We start from the raw sequence: 27,054 nt of genomic DNA, 5'->3' as shown, positions 1-27,054 counted from the left end.
CTCTACGATTTTAAAAATCATCAAGGCTCGGGATGCTCTGCAGTTCATCCAGATGCTAAACGGTTTCATGCACGCAAAAAGTACTGTCGCCACAGTACATGCTACTAGAAGCGATGCTCACAGCGATTGTCAAGCGAGCATGAATTTCAGACTTTTAAGTACGCTCAAGTTGTTTTATGGCTATTTGGTGTATCCTGTAATAAAGTGTTAAGTGCCCTTTATGATGATTAGCGTTGTTCAACCAGATTTACTTGTCGCTGGTAAGTAGGCAAGCCTACATGCAAGGGAAAATGCGTGGGTGTAAGCTTTTCTTTCTTTTCCTTTTTTTTCGCCAATCAAGATATAACGATAATCGGTTATAATGATTCAATTTTCCGGTTTTCTCAATGTCATTATAAGTGGCCTGTACTGTTAAGGCCGCTCAATGGAGGCGCACTTGGTGCAGCCAGTTGCGTCGCGCCTCAATGGCTGGGGAAGCGCGTATTGGGAGAAGTTACAGTTTCCGCCGTCATTCTCCACGGGGGCGCCACCCCTCCATGACGAGGCGCCGCCGGTACCGACGAGCAGACGATGTGGAAGGAGCGCGCTAGCTGTGTTGGCGCGTGTTTTCGTTTTGACTATTCAGCATAACCGCATGGTTCTGACAGTTCTGCATGCGTGTCATCGGTGCCTGTGTTAACAGCGTCCTAAGCGTATACAGCACCATGCCAGGCAACTACTATGTGCCGCTGTACACCCCGAAAGCAAGAAAAGATCGGTTACCATGAGTTCCCGTGCGATTCACAACGTCGAGCAGCATGGCTGAAAAACATATCTCGGGAGGGCTAGGACGGAAAAGGAAGCCGGTAGGAGCCGAGTGACAAGTCACTGGTATACTCCACTGCACTTCACAGATGACGATTACAGGAAGAACATAAAACTGAAGATCCTGCTTCCTTCAGCCGTCCCCTCAGTGTTCCCGAACTGCCCACATTACAAGTTAAGTTACTCACGCGGGCTCATGTTGAGCCAAACAACCTTGAAAAAATTGAATGTGCGGAGGCCAATCAATATATTTTCCCCACTTGTTATAACTACACTTCATTTCCTCCTGGACAACCCCCCCCCCCCACCGTGTCGTCCTGAAGCATGTGTGTTTCAAGGTAGCTCCGCCACGATCACTTTTATGACAATGATATCAAAATTACATGCCTTGCACAACATCGCATAAGTGAAGCCAGTGAGACACCAAGAGGAGCCGCTCTATTTGTCAGATGACGAGCGACTCTCTTGGTTAGAGTTAGACTTTGCCATATCGAAGACATTCAGGTCATAGGAGGCACGTCGAAGCTAAGGCTAACCAAACAAACGTACGAAGCAACAATCATGACAACCAGATCCACAGTGGTGCAAATTAAGTACCTTCTTGATCACATCAAGTATCTTACAACAATGTCTTCTGTGTGCCTTACTAGTGCATTGCATTTAACCGAATCTTATTTTCAGCTTCCGATACGCCCTAAAGCAGGCCCTCAACAGCGGGCCTGTAGTATCGCTTTTTATCAGCCTAAGGCAATTCAAAGGCGGGAACGACAGAGTTGACGCAAGGGCTGCAGTTTTCACCTCTGAGAAAATACTGAAGGTACCACTAGCGGAAAAAAAAATATCGACTGAGATTATACACATTTCGCCATGCTTTGTGCAGGCTGGCATCTTGCAAGCATCAAAGTCTGCAATGCACTTATCAACATTTAGGCAGCTGTAAAAGCTTTACATTCGTGATTATGAAAGTCGTACCTTGCCAACTGCCATCACGTCTGCTGCGAGAGAGTTTTCGAGTCAGCTTGGATTAATTCATGTGTGGTGTGAACCAGCAGCTGACATAGAGTTAGCACCGATTGCAGTCTTGGCTGGTTACTTTGCACGTCCATTCGAAGAGAAAGCATGAATATTTTTACAGAATCTCATTAAACATTTTCATTTATTCTGTTTTCAGTGCCTGCCCATGTTTTCATTATTTATATATTACCAAAGTTTAAATATCTTCTAGAGCTTACTTTAGAGTGTCAATCATTTTATTTTATTAGTCCCCATCTTTTTATTAACTTTGTGCCTTGGGATTCCTGCAAAACCCTGGACTTATCAAAATTCTTGATGATGGACGCCTAAGGTAACTGAAAATCACCATGCACCTTTGTTAGCTAGGTGATGAAGTGCCTGGAGGTCAAAAGAAGCAGCAAGCTTTGCAACATGTTAGTTTCATCCCTTCTTCCCTATTTTGCGCAATTACCGGAGCTTTTTTTTTTTTTTTTTTTGTATGCAAGCTTGCCATAAGGCATACTATAGAAATTACCAGAGTTGATTTGCGAGAGAGAAGACCGCAGTCACACTAAGGGCCTAACCAAACTAATGCGACCACTGCTGACCAACTGGACAGGCAACATCAATCTGACAGTGGAAAAAATCACGCTTGCACATAAACCTTTTTCGAGGAAAGTTCTTCGCCTTCTGTGCATCACGCGACTTTATAATCAAACGAAAAACAATTGCCTGAGCCTGCGGGCGTGTCGATGAACTGGCTGTCTTGTGTTGTTTCTTTTGCAACAGTTTGTGTTAGCTAGTATGTTTAGGTGGTGGTACCCACTTGAATATTATTTCCAGCGAAAATGGAGGAACAGGCTGAACAATAATGTTGAACGCTATGTCCTGAATTGCAAGTTTCCAGAAAAGTGCACGCTGAATAAATGGCCCCAAACCTTGTCCCTATTTCAAGATTGTAATATCTAACACGTTATTACAGTGGTTGAAATGCAACTAAATGGGTGCCCACTCAGCGAAGCACACGACTGCCTTGATTCTCGTTGTAAACGGAAGACCACGAATGACTTGGAAAAGCCCAGTGATGATGACATGCCACTATCACCTTAACAATAGCAAACTTGCACATAGCATCACATAATGTGTGAAACGCCGCTCATAAATCCTAAATTGAGCAAGCGCCGACCACGCGGACGCCTAAACGAAAGCACAGCCATGGCCGCTGCGCGCAGCTCTCCGCCCAGACTTGTCCCGCAGTGGTGGCGATGAGAACTAGGCGCAATACGGGTCTTTCGGGCAACGCGACAGGCTGCACCCAAGTGCGCCGCCATTGAGCGGCCGTGGTACTGTGACTGAAAACCTGAAAACTAGTTTCGACTACTGCCATCAAAATGTAATATATTGCATAGATAGGCATTATGAACAATGCGAAATGTTTTATTCAGGTATAAAAGCCAACTAATCCACTGGTGAAGAGAGAAAAAACATTAGTCAGCTGTTTTAGGGATTATGTTTCAAAGAATTAATTTTTTCCTCAAGACAAGCAGCCTGCAATTTTGCCTCTTTTGTTGAAGCGCTTTTACAAGAGCAGCCACTCTTTTCTTCCTTTCGGCATCTGATGCATCCAACCTCTCTTGCTTCTTTCTCTGCAGGTGTTCCCTCCATCAGGCATTGGTGCCATGGACCACATGCACCACCGCTGTGTTTGTGACCTCAACTCTGGCCAACCCTCCAATAGTTAAGACTGCGTCATACACTACTCTTTGCGCAATTAGCGACTCCTCTTGGAGGTTTTCAACAAGGCACTCTTTGCTGACTGAGAACCTTTGTTCCACAGCTGCATTTCCATGGGACAAGCTAAGAATTATCTTAATGAAAACAGCTCCTTATGGTCGAGTGAACACAACTAAAACTAGAGCGTGTCCAGCCCTTGCTCGTTTCTGTCAAAGTTGGTCAATGCCACCTGCGCAGAGCTCAATGAGCATATCTCAACATAGGAACAGTGGGCACGCTCAGCTTCCAAACTAGTCAGCCACTGCTGCTTTGTTTAGCACCTCCAGGGCAACGCACAGCTGCTTTTCACCAACCTCTGGAGACAATGCAATAGCTGAATCCAAGCAGCTCGCTCCTCTGGTCAACTTGCACAGTAAAGGTGACCTTTCCACCACTTTCTGTGAATACTTCTTCACGAATGCAATACAGTCCTTTTTGAAGCTGAGCACATTCAGCTGTGACGGTGTGGGCCGGGATCTTGCAAAGCTCATTTTTTGCAGCAAACCTAATGCTGAATGCAGTAGCAGCAATCATGGTGTCAGGTTTCTCTAAGTCAATCCTAAGTAGCTTGGTGAGCATGTTTGCAGCTTGCAGGACTTCCTTCCGGACGATTCTAGCAAGCAATGACCGTAACAGGCGATCCAATGCAGGTGCTAGAAAGGGCACCATAGGGTTGTCTGTCTGCAATTCAGCCAGAAATGGTCCCAGGCTTTCAGCAAATGATAGCATGAAAGCTAATTTAACAGGCAGCATCTTGTCACCTACTGCATTTTCAACAATGCTATACCTAGCACATGCTGGCGCCTTTTTCGCTTGCTTAGAGCGTTCCACAAACTTCAACAAGTTCGGAATAATAGCGAGCGCTCTTGAAATCACCTTACTATTCTCAAGACGCCTTACCGGATAGAATTTCAATGGAAACAAAGCACTTCCCGTGAAGCAAATGTAGTCTGTGCGACGTGTTGGCATATACTTAAACAGATTATAGCTCCCACAAGAAACACTACCAGATCTCAGTGCGTTGCAGAGTGGCCCGTTCTGAATGCACCATTGACAACAGGGAGTCCACAACTTCCAATGTCAAGAATTTGGTAGGTTGCGTAGGATTCTGTAAGTTCTTGTTTGAGGGACCTCAGGAACTTGAAGTTCACATTTGGCCTATCCACTGACACTTGCAGTATCTTTGTTTGCTAAATGCCTTCTACGACTTTACTAAAAGCGACAGCCAAATCTTCTGTGCTGGTGTGCCCCAAGAAACACGAAGTTAGTGTGTTTTCACAGTAGCATCAGTTTGGTCTCAGTACCTATCAGTACATCTATCTGTTCTTTCAGAGTTACTTTGTCGAGCGACTCATCAAATGCAACCACCAAATAAGGAAAGCTAGAAAGGTTTGTCAGCAACTTCTCTTGAAAGTATGGACCAATACCAAGACAAACTGTTTATCTGACTTTGTCCTTTCCAAGCTGTATTTTGGTGGCGACCTCACATGTAGAGAACATTAACGGAAACAGCGAGGCAGAGGCTACCGCTGGTCGAAAAGATCCAAGGGTCATTACAATGTTCAAGCACCACATGGTCTTGGCCTTTGTAACTTCATTCTTTAATACAGTTAGACCTGGATATAACGAAATTGAAGAAGCCTGAAAAATATTCGTTCTAAAGAGGTTTTCGTTATAAGCTGTTTCTGTGAGAAAGTTCGAAAAATAAATGCAAAAACGAAACTAAGGTAAAAATCAAGGCCAGTGAACTCACCTAGAATGCATTTATTGCACTGAAAAGAAACGAGTGATCTTGCTCTGCTGTTTGTCAACGAGGGTCACCACCACTGATCACTCATAGGAGATCAAGACACTTTAAAGCTGTACCGCCATTGTCCAGAGAGCTACGACGCGTCGCAAAACGTCACTAGTATCCAACACTTCATTTGTAGAAGGTATAGCACACGGTGACTTGACCTCTGGAGATCCATCAACATCGTCGGTCTGACATCAGACACTTTCAACCAGCCCCTCATCCAGTCATTAGTCACGGCACAGTCCCCACATACAAAAGGTCACAGAGCTGCACGTCATCTGAGGCTGCTCCCTTCCCGTGCAGTAAACCTCAAGCTTTGGAGAGGTCGGGTGGCCCTGAAGGCTCCACTCCTAAGTGCTCCTCTTTGTCAGTTTGCGCAGCCTGAACTTCTTTTGTTATATGAGCTTTCCTGGAACAGCTGGCGATAATGTTTCCACCTGTTTCTCGTCACGATGCTTAAAGTACATCATCATCATCATCAGCCTGATTATACCCACTGCAGGGCAAAGGCCTCTCCCATATTTCTCCACTTAACCCGGTTCTGTGCTAGCTGCATCCACTTGACCCCTGCGAACTTCTTAATCTCATCCGCCCACCTAACTTTCTGCCGCCCCCTGCTACGCTTTCCTTCCCTTGGAATCCAGTTTGTTACCCTCAGCGACCATTGGTTATCCTCTCTTCGCACTACATGTCCTGCCCATGTCCATTTCTTCTTCTTAATTTCCACTAGAATGTCGGTAACTTGAGTTATTTCTCTGACCCAATCTGCACGCTTCCTATCTCTTAATGTTACCCCTACCATTTTTCGTTCCATAGCCCTCTGGGTTGTCCTCAACTTAAGTAGAACTCTCTTGGTTAGCCTCCACGTTTCAGCCCCATAGGTGAGTACAGGCAAGACGCAACTGTTGTATACTTTCATCAAAGTACATCAACTACTTGGAAAATGTCCACTTTCATTTTTTGCGGAAGACGAATGTTCAGAAGCAGCTTCTGGATCAGTTCACGTTGGCAGCTGCACTTCACGCTGTTGGTAATCCCTTTGTCGAGGGGCTGAATTAGTGAAGTGCAGTTCGCGGGCAAATACTGCAGTTCAATATTTGAAAGGCCAAGGCCTTAAAAATGGTGCGTAGCACAGTTATCTAAGAATAAGCACATTCTGCGGCCTTGCTTCTTGATATTGTTACGTTAGGCGGTGCATGCACTGATATGCGCATAAGAAGGAAAAAGAAGGATATCTGGAGCCTTGGCGAAGACGACGACGTTCGAGCAGTGTAAGCTGGTGGCTGCAGGAAAGGCCTGTTGTGTGAAAGCCTTGTCCTCCATCTCCGCTCTCTGCAACCTCAAGCTGAACTACCCTCGTAACATCTTTGTGGAGGTGCTTTTGATCCCCTTGCCACAGCTCCTCGTATTTCTGCGCCAGATACCTGGATCTGCGCAGTGGACGCCATCTCCCCGAGCTCACCCCACCGATTGCCACAGTAAGCATGGCATCCCAGGACGCATCACCCGCTATGCAAACACCACCTGCCCCCATGGTCTTAACCAAAATCCGCCATCCAACTATTTTTAACGGCGAAGACAAGACTGATGTTGAAGATTGGCGCGATGAATACGAAAGGTGCAGCAAGAACAACTGGTGGGATGATAGCATAATGCTTGCCAACATCATCTTCTATCTAGCGGGAACAGCGAAGAACTGGTTTACCAACCACGAACAGGAGATGCCTACTTGGGACATCTGCAAACAAAAACTTCAGGACTTGTTCAGCAAGCCAATTGGGCGAGCTCTAGCAGCCAAAAAAGACCTGGCTACTCGTGCTCAATCGTCAACTGAATCATACTTTGCCTACATATGACGTCCTCGCACTGTGTCGAAAGGTGAACATCTCCATGACCAAAGATGATAAAGTGGGTCATATACTTAAGGGTATCGCTGATGACGCATTCAACATACTTCTCTGCAAAGACTGCTCTATGGTGGACTCAGTCCTGCAAGTTTGTCACCATTCCGAACAGGCGAAGCAGCGCCTTCCCAACACGGCGACTACATCCTCATGTGACGATCTGCCCACTTTGCAGCAGCCTTCAAGTCAGAATAACCTCACTACCATCACCCGCAGGGAAATCGAGGCCTTGACTCCTGTTACACTTACATCACCTCTTCCAGAGGCAACAATAGCTATGATACAGGCTGTCGTCCGCCAAGAATGCGCGAATGTGGGCCTCGTCTCCAATCCTACCACACCACCCCCTGCACCACAGCTAATACCAGTGGTTGCTGCTGCTGCCACAAGCCCGCCCTGAACACCGCGCTACCCTACCCGCAATCCTGCGGAGTGGCGTACATCTGACGATAGGCCTATTTGCTTCGTCTACTGTCAGGCTGGCCATACGTCCCGCTATTGCCACAGCCGCCCGGCTCCCCTCTCTCGCCCCTATTACAGCCCTGTACGCCATGACGCCATGATGTACCGAGAACACTGAGCAAGCCCATCGTCCTAGCCGTTCGCCATCACTGAACGCCTTAAACCAGTCACCAAATATGGCCCGTGTCACCCACACTTTCGTGTTACCTACGTATTTCACTGGCATCCGGTGTGCTCTATTGAAGCACCTGGGGCAGGCACACTTACCGATAACCAGTGGGCGGCGCTTGTCAGTCCCGTCCGAGTTAACACACAGCAAAATGGTTTACACGAAGTTTACTCTGCTTGCCTCCATGGCAGACGTTGCCTTTCAGGTTAAGGGTGCGATTCGGGAGCAATTAAAAAAAAAAAAAAACTGTTTCGTCACAGTTGTAGACTTCAAACGCGTCGTAGTGCTCTAAAATTGTTGCTAGTTTGTCTTCAACCCGAGAATTTGTAGAATCACTGTCCGCAGAAAAGTACGCATCACTTATTATCTTTCCAGCAATGCCATACCTGTTCTTAAAGCCTTGAAACTACCCACTGCTCGCTTTCATGTCCTCAAATCCCAAGATACCATAATCCCGCGCCTTTTGTTGCAAGAGAGCGCCGCTGATCGGAAGATTTCTAGCTTTCATGTCCATGAATCATGTGAGCATCGCTTTATCTACGTCGGCGTATATTGATGGCGTTAGCTTCTTTTTGCCGCTAGCACCATACTCCACTGCACCGCGAATCGCATCTTTCGCATTGAGTATTGTAGAGAGAGAGAGCTGGCTGGCATTTGAAACCTGGCAGTGACATCCTTCTTTTTCTCCCCCGCAGCAACGGTATCCAAAATAGCAATTTTGTCTTGAAGAGACAATATTTTCTGTTTTTTCGTAGACGCATTATTTCTCGATGTGTCAAAGCACCAACGCGACCTGGTACACTGATATATGAAGCCGAGAACGAAGTGCACACACCGGCATGGCGAACGAAACAAAAAAACTGACTCAAAGAGCGCCAACTGAAAACAAGAAAAGTTCGAGAAATGCATGTCGTGCCACCTAGTGTTAACACACACGAAGTGAAGTGACTTCTTCAGCAGATAAAGAGTGGCGCTGCCAGTGCGAAAGGATTATCATCACCACCGAGCGGGCAAGTGATGATGCTCGCTCGCCGCCACTGTAAATTTTTTTTTTTTTTTTTTAGGCATTCATCGTTATTGGCCATTAGGTAACGAAGAAATTAGGCACAATTTAGCTCTATGTTCTTAAAATATAGGGGAAAAAGACAAGGCAGTCGACAGGGCAAATTCGTTAATTCGAGATTGTTTCCCCTGGCCACTACGTTACTTTTATGTCACAAATACATGGGTTTCTATGGGAGTGGAGCCGAGAAATAGAGCTAAGTGCTTCCGTGGTGATGGCTGAACGCATCTCCGGAGCGCTACAAGCACTAGCGCTAACTCCGAACGAACCACTCGCTGCCGCTGCGGAAGGCGAGCCACTTTTTGTCGCAGTCTCAAAAAATGAGAAGACCCGGGACTGGGAGGAGCTTTTGCTGAGATTTCATAGCAGCCTGATTTTTCTTGATCTCAGCATGACTAGTAATCACCCTCTTTCCCATTCTGCTCAAGGAGAACTTCTTGCAGCATATTGTGCAGCGAGCACTATTTGGGTCATTTGGCACGGGCCTAATCCCATTTGCATGTCCAAAGGTTTCCGGGTTTGTCCAGTCGGGGTTGAAGAAGCATTTCTCCGACAGTGACATCGTCACTTCCATAACATATGTTCACTTCAGGAGCACAACACGAACTTTCAAGCTGAAGGCTGAAATGCATGCGGTAGGAAAAATCGTAGCGTGCACGTAGAGCTAAGTGTGCCCAGTTGGAAAACGCAAGAGCGGCAAGAACGACAAACGAATGGAGCACTGTGCAAGCACCTCTGAGAGGACAGATGAAAAGCAACTGTTAAGTGATGATGATGATGATGACAGTGGTGGCACGCGCCATCCAGTATATTGTCAGGCATTAATGCGACAGGAATCTCTGAGGCCAGCGCGAACACGCTGTTGTGCCGCCACAGCCACACTTACGCTTTGCGCACCTGCAGCTACTGGTATGTGCAGGTGAACAGTGGGAAATTTCCTTGACTCAACAATCTTTTTAGAAATAACCCTGACTTTTCCTGGTATCTTAAAGTTCCCTGACAATTCCTGGTTGTCCCTGTTTTCCTGGTCTGTAGACACCCTGAGGTAGCACCAAAACTAAGAAAAAGTAAATATCAATAAAGCAAGAAAAACACCCCCTGGTCACATCTCCCCAGTACAAAAAATCTTCCAGAGCCTCCGTGAAGCATAAACAGCCCAATTTCGAGAAGCCGCACGAACACTCCAAGGCAAAGCACAAGAGAATAAATAACATTTAATTTCCTTTTTCTTTCACTTTAATCACCCCCACGCAGTGTGGCAAAGGACACACAGTATCACGCACCGCACTTTTTTTTTCATAAGCTTGGCACAAAGGATTGCAAAACAGCTGTTTATGACCCCATAAACAGGAGCAAAATTTTAGTTAGACTTCTCTGCTCACCTTGTAGTTTTCAAATTCTACTCTGGAAGCCTGAATTTCGGCATGTGCAGAGTGCAGCTCCCCCTTGAGAGATGCAACTGTTCCCTCTAATGCTTTGACAGTCCGCTGGCAGTTCTCTCGTGTTGAGCGAAGGCTTGACTCCAGCCCTTGGCATTTCTTTAAAAGCTCTGCATGGCCTAACTGTAATGGAAAGAAATAGGGCGACAATGTCCTTTGGCACTACTATAAGACACACAGCATAACCAAAGTAGCAAAAATGGCACAAAGGGTGCCGAAAGCTCTTTAGTGCAGGTTGTTTCAGCTAACTGGAGGCAACAGCTTTACAAAAACTGTGACCCGTTCTACACATAAAGCTCATAAAATATTGCTGACAGTTCTTTAAAGCCAGTAAATGTGCTTTAATTCATGCCAATATAATTCAGTCAGGTTAACCAACCTTTATATAACAGATGATTCACTAAAGTCTCAAAGTTGCAGAGCATCAACTAGAGTTGGATTGGAGAGGCATGCGGTCGGGTATTTGCTACTCGACCGTGCAGTTACTGAGGCGGTAAGAAGGGTCATACTCAGTTCAAAAATTAGTGACTGCCTTCCTGGCTGCATGGTGGAGCAAATTGCTGACGCTGAGCAGCACTCTTACACTCTAGCCTGAATTGGAAAAAAATAAAAGAGGGGCGGCACAAACACCCCCAAACTAAGTCTGCTCGTGGGAGTGGCTCTATATGCTATTCAGCCACTGAGATTCATTCCCACAATGCAACCAAGAAAAGCTGTTTTACAAGGCTAAAAACTAATAGGGCCATAACTAACAAATTATACTGTTCGCAACAATTGACTAATAATGTGTTTGCCTGTTTTCTCACATTGACCACCACCGACAAAACTAGACTAAATTCCTTTAACCCTTTCACTGTCGGCTGTTTCTGACTGGGACGCACCCCCAGTGTCGGCTTGGTTTCAGAGAACGAGCATATCAGGGAACGAGCATAAAGATTTATTTTGCATCATGATGGGTATACAAATAAATTAGTCAATGCAATTTGCACATTTCAGTGTTCTGCAGGTGTTTAAATAAACATCATCATCATCAGTCTGACTATAAATGATATATGATAAAATAAAAAAAAAACACGCTCAATACTTCTTCAGAGTGTGGTGGATCCTGAGTCCGAATCCGAGCTTGGCTGGTAATCAGAACCCGAAGAGCCATCGCTCCAGTCAGCCGTCGAAAGTCCCGCGCGGTCCGCCATCCGAAAGTAAGCGCGCGCGGAGGGCGCACATTCAGTGGCCAGCACAAGGGAGAGAAACGGCGCGTAGTGAAGTCGAAAGAGAAAAAGATGGAAAGGGGCTAAAACACTCGTGTGCTGCTGCTGCTAACGGCAAGCTGTCCTCAAGCGAGGGCGCGTGGAGAGAGCGAATGCAGCAATCGAGTCATATGTCAGTCGGAGAGAGGCAACCGCGTGCGACCCTGAACTTGCCACGCCGTAGCGGAAGCGCGACAAAGAATAAAAATAAAAACCTCCAAACCTGCCGCAGATGGCAGAACAAACTTTGAACCCATAAACGCACGCGCGCGTCGAAGGATCGCTCGCTCGAGAGAGTAGTGTCACGGAGCGACCACGCCCCCTCCCACGAGCAAAAAACGGGCGGGCGCGGTTGCACCATACTCTTCCATATATGTGTCTTATCGGCCCGGAGCGAGCATATCAGCTTGTAGAAAGATTCAACAGATGGCGGAGCAAGTCCAAGCGCGGCAGCTTTACGGTGAGGCGCGAAGATTTGAACGCAAGATAGAATACGTACGGGTACGTTATTGACACTGCGGGGAGGAAACGCGAATACGTACCGGTACGTTCGTGACAGTGAAAGGGTTAAAGGCCCATTTTTAAACAAATTATAAGCAAGAATGCTTGCTTGAACATCCACCACATACCAATCCTTTGCCCAAAGATTTGTTCAGCAGTTCACAAGGCAACATGTAAAAATTCTTTATACGAACGAATCTGCCTGTCAGGCATCCAACAGCAATACAACCTAATAAGACATTAGAGGTGTGACGTTAACTCCTGCACTTGGGCGAGAGAGGGGAAAGGTGGAGATGAGAGTGACTCGCACAGCGCAGTGAAAATGTGTTAAGATGTTGCGAATCCTCGACAGTAGTGCCGGCGGTGGTTTGCTGGGCGCGCTGCCCGAGCTGCTGCATGGCCGGTTGCGCTAGCCTGGTGTTCAATATGCTCCCTTTATCACGCCGGGATCGGGACAGGTTTCTTCTACTGCCACAAAATCTTTGAATATATGATGGCACCAAACACCATTTGAAGCTCACAAAGCTAAAAACAGGCGTCATGATCATGGCTAACCGTGCGCGCTTTCAGTGATAATTATATGGGCAGATGAAATACGACGGACTAACATATGTGAAATTGCAACTCCTGCAAGAAATCTGTACTTTTTTTCTCTGCGTAACGAACCCTCCACCCAAGCTGATGTCAATTTTAAAATCAGTGGGTTCATTAAGCGAACATGTGTCGCACATACAAACACATGTAGTCACAGAGCACCCACAAACAATGCACGGCTTTTGAACACTTGACCATCACATTCAATAGCTACCTGACCATCAAATGCACTGCTTATTATAAAGAAAAAATCCCGAGTAAGTTAGATATGGATAGCAGCAAATGGACTGCATGCAAAGAACTGCGGCTGATGATTGTTGTGAGCCGCAAGGCGAAATCTGCTTTTCCACTAAATGCTTTCATGGTACTGCATGGTTACTAAGGACAGTCTGACAGATCCGTGAATTTGAAAAAAAAAAACCTTTTCTCCGAAAAATCACCTTTACAAATGCCAAACTTTGCCACTCCCTATGTTTCATCTATATGTCAATAACAGAGAGTTATAGCATAATGTGATCCGCTACTGTGATCAGCTGCCATGCGCCTCCCATGCACACGTGCCGGCGCGATCCGATACAGCGGGCCCAGACCCCAGTACAGGTGCGCTGAATGGCACCGAAGCTGTAGGCATGCACGCCACTGGGAAACATGAAACTCGCTCAAGGCGGTCACCATATGCGCAGTGGTGTCCCGCAGAAGTGGATCGTGCTAAGCTGTAATCACTATAGCCCTCCAGTAAGAATATCTAAACTAGTCATGCTTTCGTCATGTCCATGACACTTCACGACATACTGTGACGCAACTGCAGGTCATGCTTGTGCCAAGAATGAATACACGCGCCGCGTGAAGCGATAACATTCAGTTTCCACCCCATGGTTAACGGCGGTAGCAAAGACAGTGAGTTAGAACTCACTGGGGTAAAAACGAGTAGAACGAGAGCCTACACGAATGCACTGCACCCCCACCTCTCCATTCCTGCTTTTTTCCGTAAGCGGTGGCATCGGAATGCACCACGGTGGAAGTGGCGGCTGATGTTCCATTGCCCGTTCAATGGCGCACTCTAGGCTACCACGACAACAAAGCTGACCATTCCCTTATTGCCCCTACCTCTAATGGCAACGATGCACAGAGAGCCAAGCTAGTCCGCCCGAATGACTTGCTTCACCTACGCTTTCACGACCAGGTTGTTTGTGACAACGCTCTCCGCTCAAGTCTATTTTATGACAAAAGAAAAAAAAAGCCTTCGGCCAAAAAACCATCTCCACAGTATCGCTGGCGCCAAATTAGTTCCCAAATATTGGTTGTACACGTTCCTATGGGACACGAGACGGTTCCTGAATGAAGTCCGAAATATTGGTGCCTGAAAAATCGGTCGGCTATTGTACAGTGAAATTTCGTTACTATGAACACCGCATTAACGAATTTTTCAAATTAAATTTTTGAAGAATCCCCAGCAGATTTCCTATGTTTTCAATGTAAAGCTATTTCAGAATTACAAATTGCAATACAGTGCATAATTAAGAATAATATACGTATTTTACTTTTTCTTCTATAATCTAGGAGCATCAGTATTACGAATTCGACTAAACTTACCTAACAGCGCCGCAGCTCGCAATTCTCGCGTGAAACAGAAACTTCCGTTTGTGTGTATTGCCGCGAAACCTTCAAAACTGTATTTGTTGTTTTTCAACAGCCGCCGGCATACAGGCTTACCACTCTGATTCTGGACCGCCTATCAGTTCCGTAATCTATGTTTGTTAATGCTCGATGTCGCGAGTCACACCTTTATCAGTTTCGTTGTAGCGCAAGATGCACTGAGATCTATCTCGAAGATTCCGGCCACTCGTGTATCTTTCCACAATGTTCCAGTCCATGCAGGTAGCTGTTTGCGACGTTATCTAGATTGTTCTGTGCAGCCTTTAAATTGAGCGTTGACGAGTGTGACGGGCATTCTTTGTTCGACGATCGACGAGCACGTTTGTTGCTATCGCCGCCGCCGAGTTGCTTAGTTATTTTGCGGGCACAAGTCAGCCCGATAAAGAGTTCATTTCAGTACCATCAAGCCTGTGTCTTCTTTTGGTGTCAACGGCCTTGTCAACACTACGTGACAGTATGGTTCGTAGGCTGTAGCCATCACCATCAGCATATCTAGTGCCAGCTCCTAGCCCCAGCACATAGCTGTAGTTTATTACGCAGCAGCCAGCAGGCCCAGCTGCCTGCCTTTTTTTTCTTCCTGTGTTGTGTGTCGTTTGCAGATCAGACGTTCGGGCCATTCGCGCGTGCGAGACAGTACTTTTTTTTTTCTTTTCGTCGCGGATTATCGTGTTGCGAAGTTTGTGAGAGATCTGCTGATGATTGCAGCCAGCGAAGTGCCAATAAGATAAGAATGCAGCTTTCGCTGCAAGAAATCGATGTAGGGAAGAAGCGAATCAGCTTCTGCAGACAGCTAGCATTGCCCCGTCGGCTACGGCAATCATTTTGAACGACTGAGACAAAATTTTAAAACTTCAGGGAGCACTAAAAATGAGGTCATATCGAACTGTGATATTTTTTTTTGTGCATGGACAAAATCCGTACTTTCATCATGCCCTCGATGAGGTGTTGCACAAAGTGGAAGGTGTATGTGCTGTAGTGGTGCAATGTAGTGCGTAGTCTTGTTTGCTGCACGCGGTAGAAGAAAATTTATTTCTTCAAATAAATCAGCTTTGGAGTCAGTGCTACATTTTCATTTTTAGGTACGTTATTTTCAGAATACCTAGGTTTGACCACTGGCTTACACCATAGATTTTTCATTATAATGATATTTCGAAATAAAGAACAATTTTTTGCAGTCCCGCGGGATTCGTTATATCGTGATTTGACTGTATTGCACTATGCACATATTCATGACCAAACACACAAGGCATACGGAAAATGGCACAAGTAATCGTAAAATGACTAAAACATGCTGCAAAGCGCAGCATAAAATTCATCTAGAGTGAGTGCAGGTCAATGTTCTACAGCATTACTAGCTGCCCTTTCTATGCCTGCTCCAGTTTGATAAAGACTATCCAGAAACTAACATATAAGGGCTCGCAAGAGAAGTTTTTGAAGCCCAGCAGATGCAAAAAAAATTTCTTTGCCACAAAATACCGAAGTTTCCGAATAACTAATCACACTGTCATTGTCACAAGCATGAATGTGCACAATACACCCAGTGAATGCTTACTGTGCTCTGACACCCGTACAGCACACTGGAGGTGCCTGCACAATGATGTTTCAGCTTCCAAGACCCTTAATAAGGAGCTTTCAAAGCTCCAAGGAAACTGACCTGCAAGTTTTATTGAGTTCCTGGAAGCTGCTGGAATATTCAAACATCACATGTGCCCCATTTCATGCCATTTGAGTTGGTGACAAAGACAGCCTGATGACAAGAACAAGATTTTTTCTGCGGCATGCCTTCTACATTTGAGGAACAAGCAACGCCACTACTACCATACACATGCCTGCTGTATGCCTTCGATATTTTAGAAACATACAAATGCCAGTAATAGCGGCAACTGCACACAAACCCAACTGCATTGCCGACGACAGTGGCAGACATTAGCTTCTGACAGAGAGCACCATTTGTTTGAAAGCGTTTGAAAGTTGAAGCTACCTGCAGAAAGCCCAACTCCATTTGATAGCAATGCCAGGATGTTAAAAAGATAAGTACTACAGCGGTTACAATGGGCTAAGAGTTTTTCCATTAGCATGCAACAGCAAGCACAGAAACGTGATGAAAAGAGCAATAACAAAAATACTTCACACAGGTAAAAAGAAAAGGAACAAGCACATGCAAGGAAAGAGGTACTTGACCTCAAGATCAGCAAGCATGCAAGAGGAGGACAGTTTGGCACTGCAAGAAAAGGAAACAAAGAAATTAGCATTTGCCAAGCACATCAAAAGCATCACTTGCAAATGACCACAAAAGTGCAGAGAATGTTCTTTTTTCAATAAAAATTCGCTAACAGGCAAGAAGATGAAGAAAAAAAATTATGAGCAGAACAAAAAACATACAGCCAGGCTCATCTAATGTATCAGTTACACCCCACAATGCAAGGAGAACACAAGGCAAACCGAACAAGGGCTACAAGCCTGAATCGACTAACCAATGTTTCGACGACTAGTTGCTACATTGGTACTGATAGATGAAGCTTACTGAAGTGTCCTCTTGACTGCTAATCAGTCTTCTTTGCGTTCTACAAGAATCCTATCTCTCTGACATCTCTCTACCATGAAATGAAGGGGAAAGATGGCTGTGAAGTTAATTAAACAGGTTCAAAAGTTCTATAATCATGTTGCAGCACTATGTTCGAAAGCAGAAAATGGCCAAGACTGAGCAATTCTTGAAAGTACTAAAGCCTTTTTTTTACACTATACAGCTCAATACTATATCGTTGCCAATTTCACCGCAATGGAGGTTAATTTTCATTTTTCAAGTGGTGCGAATTTTGCGGCAGTGAAGTCCAGCTGCATTGATAACATGAAAATTTGACAGGTTTATTTCAATGCCTTTTTTTTTTTTCATTCTGTCAAAAAGCTAACTGACCTACAATTACACCGCCCACACGATTCACAGTTTACATGAAACTTGGCAAGTCAACAATGCATTCCAAATGTCACTAAAATCAATGTCTTTGCAAGTCATCCTGCACTCAGACATCAAAGCAAAGACTCCTTAAAAAGGTTAGCAATGACTACAATATATTAAAGAAAATATGTAAAGGTTCTTATTCGAAATGCATGCCAAAAAGTTAACGTTTATTAATAATCCACACGTCATGCAGAGAGGCCTTATTTATATATACAAGGCACATACTATGTATAGCTGAAACTTTGGGCCAGCCCTCCAAGTTGCTACCAGAAAAAATCAATAAACTGTGCATATCATTTTCATAAAACATAGATGACTGATGCCTGTATCTGATTCACTTGTTTGAAGTTCACAAACATGTTTTATTTCAGGGCACAAAATCTACCAGACTTCCAATTTCACTCATCCAACTCTCACGTCTGTTTTTATTAAGCCTCACAAAGCAGTAGCTTTCACACAAACTTCATCCTTTAAAGCTTCTACACAAGACAAACTACGAGAAAAGAAAATAACCATGAAATAAATGCTCCAACCGAGCCCGGATATATCGAACCACAATATCGTGCATTAATGGCTACACTGAACACACAGATCATCCCCTTGAAGATTCTGTGTAAAGGTACACGAAAGTCACGTAGTATAACTTTAAGGTGCCGCGGACAGGAAAACACCCACATAGGATGAAGGGACGGATGCTTAAATAGTGGCAAATAAACCAGCTCAGTCATCCGGATTGCGCAGTAAAACGGACTCCTGTTTCCCAAAGAAAATTCTATTTTAAAGTTTCGATAAGTGACACAGTATACAAAACTCCAATTTCGCTGCCTATTCGATATACCGGGTGTTTCAGCGAACACTTAAATATTCCTGAAAATGGAGTTCAAAAAAGAAAAAGATATATGCAGAAACAAACCCTCAGCCACAGCAGACACAATATCGTGCAAAACTCTTCTAAATATATAGCTCATTATTAACGAATTAACTAAAAAGATTATTCCATTGCAGCAATTAAAAATTACCGCAGTTGGGTGGTTAGTCCAAATGGAGAGTTTGATGCCGCGAACAAGATGATGCCATATCAGTTTTTGAAACAGAGGACTCAATTTCTAAAGCCCTGCAGTGCCATGAAATTAAACACCTTTCTTTTTTGTACGAGATTGACTGAAAGAGGTGCTCGGAAGTTTGGTACAGACTCGGCATCTAGTGATAATGTGTGCAGTGGCTACAGCACTCTGTTCCAACTGCAACCGGTATTGCGCCACGTCGTGTACATTTTTTTTCTGTGTCTCAAGGGAAAGGTCAGCCATCGTGAACTGCACAGTAGCTATTCTTACAGAGACAGAGCGAAATCAAGTGAATGACGTCTTTGTAAAGCAGGTAGTTTGAGTTTGGCGCAATAATCACTGTGCAAGTCATAGCCAGATGTCGTGTCTGTACCGAGCTTCCTGCAAGTCTCTGGCGCTAAAGTTTTGGTTTTGCACGGAAAAAAGCGACGAATTCTCTCATGCTGCAGGACTTTCGAAAACTCTCATTTTCTAATGTCCTAAATATGACTGAGTCTTAGTTAACTAAATTTATAATTAGATAAGTTTTGCAGCAATATTGGTTGGTTGGTTGGCTTGTGGGGTTTAACGTCCCAAAGCGACTCAGGCTATGAGAGACGCCATAGTGGAGGACTCCGGGAATTGCGACCACCTGGGGTTCTTTAACGTGCCCTGACATCGCACAGCTCACGGGCGCCTTGCTTTTTGCCTCCATCGAAAAGCGGCCGCCGAGGCTGGGATTCGATCCCGCATCCTTCGGAACAGTAGTTGAGCGCCGTAACCATTGCGCCACCCCGGCGGGGTGCAGCAATATTGTGTCCACTGCACCCGAGACTTCGCTCCTTCATTTTTTTATTTTCAACTATAGTTAAAAACTTGAAAGTGTTCACTGAAACAACCGTTATCAAACCGCACACTGTGCCTCTACAAATGACAGGATTTGTGCCCCTAGTGCTAATGCTCTGAAACCATGTGACAAGGTGAAAATAAGGATACTCTTGAAGCTGACTTTGGTCCCTTTTACAGATTTTTCATATGACTGCTACGCAGTAAAGACAGTAACTTGTTACAGCTAGTGGTAGGCACTACCGGGGTGATGCAGTGGTTACAGCGCTCGACTACTGTTCCCAAGGGTGCGGAATCGAATCCCGGCCCCAGCTGCTTTTCAATGAAGGCAAAAAGAAAGGTGCCCGTGTGCTGTGCGATTTCAGTGCACGTTAAAGAACCCCAGGTGGTCAAATTTCCGGAGTCCTCCACTACGGCGTCTCTCATAGCCAGAGTTGCTTTGGGACGTTAAAACCCACAAACTAAACCAAACTAAAACTAGTGGTAGCCCATGTTATCATGCTTCATTGCCAAAGGTGATGCAGGAACCAACTGCGCCTCAATTTTAATGCAGTTATTCCGTGTACACTGTACTGGTAGCAGGACTAGACATCTTGTGACAGGCAGTGAGTGACTAGTTCTAAAGCACTATCCTGTGGGGCTTCGATGCAAAGCAGATTAGGCCTAACAACACCTAGAGATCAGTGTGTGCACCGGTAAAACACCGGTAGACGACGTGTCATCATTAGCTGCATTGCCACTAGCAAGGGGGCAATGATTTGGTATTTTTTTCTAGGTTACAGATTAGCTCACCTATAGCAATTTTTTTACATATCGAATTATTTCCACCCCATTCCCTCCAAGCTCAATATATCTGGATTTGACTATATTTGCAAGTAGTCCTTTCTTGACATCTTTAGTCCCTAACTTGCAGTACTGAAAGGGCAGTAATAAAATAGAGCTCACCTTCAAATCCTGTTCTCTTAGCTGGGCTGCCTTGACCTCTGATTCAAGCCTCACCTCAGCCTGTAGCAGATCTTCTTCGTGCTTTTGGCTTTTCAAGAGCACTTCTTTCAGGTTCGAAATGGTATCTTTGCAGGCCAAGAGCCTCTCGTCATCTGCTTTTTTCTGGCCCTCTAGGTAGCCTGCACACATCACAGACTTTACTATAGTCAGCAGTAAACAATGAAGAATGAGGCTTTCATACAAAGCGAGGACCGAGTATGAAATGCAATTATTCATTGCAAAATTCTCAGCCTTTTGAACTAACATCCAGACACTGATGGCATGTCAATTATCTTTTGATTGCCTTCACGAAGTCGAACCTCGATATAACAAAGTCCTACTTGCAGCCGAATATTTAGTTAAATTGTGAATTTCGTTACATCGAGGTTGCTAGGTTTTAGCTGCTCAAATGAAGTAACAGGTCCGTGGAACACTGCTGGGAACTTGTTAATTATGAGTTCAGGAAATAGGCGAGAAATTCTAACAATAATAGCGCTAGCAAGGCACTGGATGTTTTTTTTTATTTCAGGAGCACATAATGAGTGACAGAGAACAGACGTGAATGCATAATTTTTCTCCGCGAGCGCAGTGCCTAGTGCTCAAAGCCGCCACCAGATGTCACTGATATCATCATCATCATCCAACGCTTGCAAATGGAGGCAAGAGCCAATAGAGTTAATACGAGTTTCTAAATCAGCTGATCTAGGGACTTTAACGGGGATGCTGTCATAGTATATAGTGAACTAGATTAGTTGTATGTCCGCACCACCCATGCCGGCACCGCGGCTACCTTGGGCGCAGCAATCTTTTGCTCAGGCTTTACATACGCGTACCATATTTAACTGCATAAGATCCCACTTTCCACTTTTGCCACAGAGAACTTGAAAAAAAAAAAAGCGCAAGCCGTTAGCGGGTCCCTCCAGTTCAGTGTGTTTCTTGGCAGCGCGCCAAGGTGCTGCGCAGAGAGGAGAATGTGTCTTTTGGCAATTGCTCCAGTGGTGGGGTGGGAGGCAAACTTGGCAGAGTGCCAGCGTCCCTCAGAGGAGTGCTTGTAGTGGCTTGCTCGGCTTGTCTTGTTTGGAAAGCCTTGTTTTCAGTATGTCTGCTCTATCACAGAGCGATTTGGGTGGGCGCTGTCCACTACCACAAAAATCATTGGAATGTGTGATAGCAGCTAGTGCCTTTTTAAGCGAACGATGCTAAAAGCAAGCGTTATGATCGCGGCTGACCGCATACTTTCTTTGATGATTAATGGCTGGGGTGGACCACTCGTAAAAAAAAGAAATAAAGAATCCCAACTTTTCCAGCGTATTGAACTCTTCCCTCAAACTCGAGTCGATTTTTCTTGAAAAAGAAGTGGGTTCATTACGCGAGTAAATATGGTATCTCCGGTAAGCACTTTGTCATTTTGACTGGCTAGTGACGTCCTTAAACTTCTGCACTGCGGGTTTTCTTTGTGTGCACACGACGGATGGCACGACGGTGTGCCCGTCATCACCATTTTGTTTCACTCACAGATTCCAGACTGCCTGAAAAATTGGCACATAAAAGGGCAGATGTAAAATGCAGTGTGTCAGGGCTGAAGTTTTACTTCTCATCTGATTGTTAAGGTGGCTACTAGTACCTGCATGTAATGCCTGAGAACTTAGTTAAATCGAAAGTGTGGTATAAAATTACTTCATTAAATTGTGGAAAAATAATACGTGGTTTTCAAAGGTGCAGAGACTGGGAAATAAAAAAATTCGTTACATGGTGAATTTTGCTACATTGAGGTTCGTTATATTGAGGTTCGACTGCAAAGCTAAACTATTTTTTATGGAATGTATATGACTTATCTCTTCAATTCCTACTGGTTTAACGCATTTACTGTGCTAGGAACTGTAGTAGCATGATATACAAATGGCCACTTTTATGTGCTGCCGCTGCTCGTTATTAAACATGTATGTAAAAGCTTGTGAATTCGAACTTCATAGGATTGTGAAAAAAATATGATTCACCCGACATTAAAATCATTGAATAGCCTCGAAAAAAACGGACAAGTACCATTTGTATTACGGTAAATTTAGCATACTTACTTGCATAATGAACCCCCCCCCCCCCAATTTTGCCACTGAGAATATAAAAAAAAAAAAACTAAGTCATGACTCGTTTGCATGTCCCTTTGTTTCATGCCGTCACAGTCCAGAGCACATTTCTACGCAGTGCGAAAAGATTCTGTATAGCAATAACACCAGGACATGTTACTTTTGACATATCTATGGCTTGCAAGCATACATGTGATTTCCTTGCCCCACTGTAACAGCCACGTGTAATTATCACGAGAGGTTATGCATGCGCTGTTTAGCAAGAACGGTGCGAGGAGGGCACACCCACCACCCTCACTGCCTCTCACTCTAGCACAGTGATGCGGTGGGGGGTCTTTCCTCTTGCCCTTACAGCTCTGGAGAGATATCTCCACAGCCCTGGAGGAGTGCGCCCCTCGCAATTTGCTTGTGTTTCGCCGAGCGAATACACAGGGGCATGGTTCACTCTCTGCTAAGGAGACCACCGTCGTCATCTGAATCACCCGGCCATCATGTGCCCTTACTGCTGCGGGCTGTGAGCGAGAGGCCATGCGAGGCAAGCAGAACGTTCCTCTCCACTTTCCGCATTCGCTTCCCCTTTATCGAGGCCTTCTTTCAACCGCGTACGTAAACGGGACATTTGCTCACTACGGCATTTTTTTCTTTTTTTATGTTGACTTTGCCATGCAATTACTTGGGTAACTTAAAGCCAGTGTCGAGTATGCAACTTGTGCCTGTCCTCTCTGGCCTGAACTTGCAGTGTTATCGCAGCGCGGGTTGGAGGTCAAAGCTCTGACTGCTAATTACGGCTGGCATGCTGGTGCTAGGAAGCGACTCCCTGTGTCTAGCCCTCTGAGCACTATCATAAGAATAAAGAATAACCCTAATAAGGATCTGCCGAGGGGGTGGGGGGGGGATTGAACTTTGCTAAGTGCTAGCGGCCTTGACAGGAGTGCTAGTGGTAGCTTGCTTGGCTAATCCGGTTGTGCAAGCCTGGTTTTTTATTGTACCGCGATTAGGGTGGGCGCCGTCCACTGCTACAAAATCATTGGAATGTATGATAGCAGCAAACACTTTTTAAAGCACACGATGCTAAAAACAGCGTCATGATCGCGGTGTCCGCATGAGTGATTTCGTTGATGACTGATGGCTGGAAAGATGTACGACTCTCACAAAAAAAAAGAACCTCGTATTTCCCGCATAATTAACCCCACCCAAACTAAGGTTATTTTGGTAGTAGCGGAAGAACCATGATGGAAGCATGTAAAAAACCCACTACCGCTGTCCGAAACGCCACAAGGTGATCAGTTAGCTGCTGACGCACGCTCAATGATTGCTGTTGCCGCGGGCTAGCGCAGACAGCACGAAGCGCATAAAAGCAAAACCAAAACTAAGTTATTATTATAAATACTAAGTGTTATTGCAAATCACAATTGCTCACTCAGATTAACTGCACCGAAGCAATGAGGTGACACATACAATAACGGATACACAGAAGACAAAAACTAAAAAGGCTTGTAATAGTTGTTTAGTTAAAGAAAACATGAAGCATGAATAAAACTCACCAATGTGCTCAACAAGGTTGGCAATTTTGGACTGATAGGAAAGTGACTCTCTCCTTGTGCTGTCAAGCTCTTCATTTTTGTCCTTCAAGAGGTTGTTGAGCTCAGCCACAGTACGCTCATAGTCTGCAATCTCCAGGTCCAAAAGAGTGTGCATTTTGGACTCCTGAAATATTGACAGACCACCAAGGACATGTTTTTCATCTTCTAGATTCCTTTTTGCCTCAGCTGACATAGCGAGAAAAAGACAGCAATGCCATGGCAGCATTTTCAACTGTGCGGTAACAAAAAGCAAAGTCTTTTCATTCTCTAGCATGTACAGGCTAGAGCATTGTGCTACATTGTGCAACATCTTTCCTTCTTGAAACTACAGCTGACAATTTTCTCTTTTTCCATGTCCTCTTTTTTCTTTGCATTATTGTTTATGAATACAGTGTAGAATTCCAAAGGTGATCTGCTGTTCACCAGCTTGCTGAAGACAAAATACAGTGTAAGGGTCGGTGTAGGTACGCGGCAACGTGGTGGACACTGCCAGGCATCAGACGACCCTGGTAGCAGTGGTTCCTTGTGAGTACACATTACAAAGAGGCTTGTAGACACCGAGGTATTAGCGCACTGCTAAGTGAACAGCATCTACGGAGGTTGTTGGAATGACAGGTGTAACAGTGTCTAACGACTGGTGAGTCGAGGTTGCAACGTCCAAATCCGTGTATGACAAAAGGGAAGTGCACCTGCTTGGGAGAGGTCAGTGGCGTGTTGTTTCAGTAACAATAATGCGCTTGCAAGGGCGAAGGACACTAATGGTCACTCATCACGGTGCGTGGCGCCAACTAGTACGAAAAGGATATGTTGAAATGACAATGCCAAATTAGCATTGTCAACCGCAGCGCTGAGGTAACAAGGTGCACAGTGTCAACACGTAGGCGACATGCGTGGCGGCGAAAGGAAACGTTGAAAGGATCTGGTGCTTGGTTATTTTTTGTTCCCTCTCTCTGTAAGAGAGGGGCCTGTGTACAGGTTAAGGTTGTGGGGCAGAGACCGGGATTTGGCAGGCCAATATGGTCGCTCGGGTCACTGCCGTTTGTATGTATTGACTGTTTTGCTGCTCTTTTTGCTCGTGTATATGTCTCAAGAGAGAGATATTAGTACTAGTAAAGTCAAAAAAGGTGTGGTAGGCAGCAAGCCATCAATCATGATAATGCTTGCTGCAACTGGCTATGATTAGAGTGTGGGCTGGGCCCCGAGGCATTAAAACTGAGCCTAAGAGCACAATCGAGTGTTCTGTGCTATGGCTTAACTCGTCATCTTCGACTAGGCCGAGCTAGCCAGATCCATATGTTACCCAACCTTACTGTATACATTGTAAAGTTTCCTGTATAAAATTCAGTTAATCTCTTTGCTATCTCTAAGTCCGCTACCCGTATTTTGTCAGTTGTCGTCGCTCCACCTCACCGTCCCAGAAGAACAAGACCCGAAATTTACTTACAGCATGAAATAGCCTCCAACACTGAATCCTTCTCACCTCCGTACAAGATACAAGTTACTTCCAAATTTGCTTTGGATTACCTATGCTACCACCGCAAGAACAGGATCACAGATGTTCCTGCACTCTTTCATCACAACACAGGTGGCCTTGCCACAAATCGAAAGCTTTTTCGAACAAAATAAAGCAACAGGGACATTGACAAAAACTAAAGACAATATGATAACTTGCTGCATGACCATGTCCAATTTCTAATAAAGGCCAGCAATGCCATAAAACAAAAGGTGACTAAACTGCTCATTGCACCATAAGAGGTGAAGTTTTGAAGTGCTGATTCTGCAACCAGCAGACGTTACTTTTTTTTGATAATGTACTCGTACCCACTTATTACCTAAGCATGTTTCGATACCCAACTGCTGTAAGTCGCTGGGCACACAAGCATACTCCCATAAAATATCCACATTAAAGGGACCGGAAAATGGATTCAAACCTTGCTTGTAAATGTGTTCCAATGAACGCTTTTGAGCTTTCGCTCAGTGTTTCACTTATTGAAATGGAGCCACCGATTTGCCATTAATTTTTAAACACAGTGTCCTTTTTTTTGTTTTTTCAAAATCGCAGGCCGTTTGGCCAGTTCACAGTGGTGGTTTTCAGAACTATTCTCCATCAAGGTATTACAATGAAACTTCACTTGAACGAACCTCAGGAAAAAGTGTGCTAAAATGAAAGTTTGCTGTGTCAAGGTTGATTCTCCATTTGTCACTGTGCTAATTTGCAAGCAAACAATTCAATAACCTCTTGCAGCCCCTAGAACTTAATTAGGCCTGCAGTGTTCTTGAACTAAATCACTGTGTGCAGCTTCCGTGAACTTTGTCCGGCACAACGGTCTGCTGGGCAGCAAAGGCCTTTGTTTTCTCAAAGCAGATCACTGCTTCAGCAGATCATGGTTAACCAACATGCATATGTACGCCTTTCTTGAAGTTAAAAGCCTAGCAGGGCTGATGCTCTCACTATGGCTGTGGAGCCAATTAAGCGTGCAAAGCCAGCTATGGATTCAGCTGACAATTCAGTTTAAAGCTAAATGATGGCCACGTTTCGTCACGCGGTAATGAAACATGGTTCTAAACGTAAAAATCTGCCAAAAAAAGTGCGAGTTGTGCTTATTGAAGGGCTCAGTATGACGCGGGAGACACAGGATGACGCTGCACAAAATGTTCATAGAAATGAAATCAACAAGAACTGAATTTCGTTAAAATGAAAGGCGTTTACATAGCATTCAATGAAGCTTCAGTAGGGGGATTTATTAACGCTCGTACAACTGAATACTTCATTTTAGTGACGTTCGTTTAAGTGGTATTCCACTATACAATGAAACTTCACTTGAATGAATTTCGAAGAACCTTAGGAAAAAGTATATTAAATTGAAAGTTCACTGAACTGAAATAAGTGCGTGTAAGCTTGTTTCCATTAGCTCCAAGGAACATCCGGTGCTCAAATCATATCTCAACCCAATTTCAATTTGTCCTTGCACTCATTTGCGAGCAAAGAATGCAGTAACCTTTTGCAGCACTTTTGTAAACTTAGGACTGCAGTGGTCTTGAACTCAGTCACTGTGTGCAAGCTCCCGTGAAACTTGTTCGGCACAACTGTCTGGTGTGCAGCCAATCAAGTTTTAAGCTAAATGACGGCCAGTTTTCGTCACGCGGTAATGAAA

The 27,054-nt window shown here is 44.8% G+C and overlaps 1 protein-coding gene and 1 pseudogene across 2 annotated transcripts in view; both read right to left on the bottom strand.

The window, feature by feature from the left end:
* LOC146202788 (uncharacterized) overlaps nt 1–27,054 on the bottom strand; it is a 100,998-nt gene that overhangs the window by 45,394 nt on the left and 28,550 nt on the right. For both annotated transcript variants that reach the window (XM_084588335.1, XM_084588336.1), the window contains 3 exons: nt 23,861–24,023; nt 20,194–20,372; nt 10,346–10,525 (listed from right to left, as the gene is read on the bottom strand). In XM_084588335.1, the coding sequence (XP_084444461.1) occupies nt 10,346–10,525; nt 20,194–20,372; nt 23,861–24,023 (522 nt within the window). The remainder of the gene's footprint in view (nt 1–10,345; nt 10,526–20,193; nt 20,373–23,860; nt 24,024–27,054) is intronic.
* On the bottom strand, nt 3,310–9,525 carry LOC146202789 (uncharacterized; annotated as a pseudogene).

The sequence above is a fragment of the Amblyomma maculatum genome, chromosome 1 (genome assembly GCF_055883805.1).
Source record: "Amblyomma maculatum isolate TAMU_Amacu chromosome 1, ASM5588380v1, whole genome shotgun sequence".
In the NCBI taxonomy this organism is placed as follows: Eukaryota; Metazoa; Arthropoda; class Arachnida; order Ixodida; family Ixodidae; genus Amblyomma; species Amblyomma maculatum.
The sequence above is the reverse complement of the archived record's forward strand: the minus strand, read 5'-3'. Positions and strand labels throughout refer to the sequence as shown.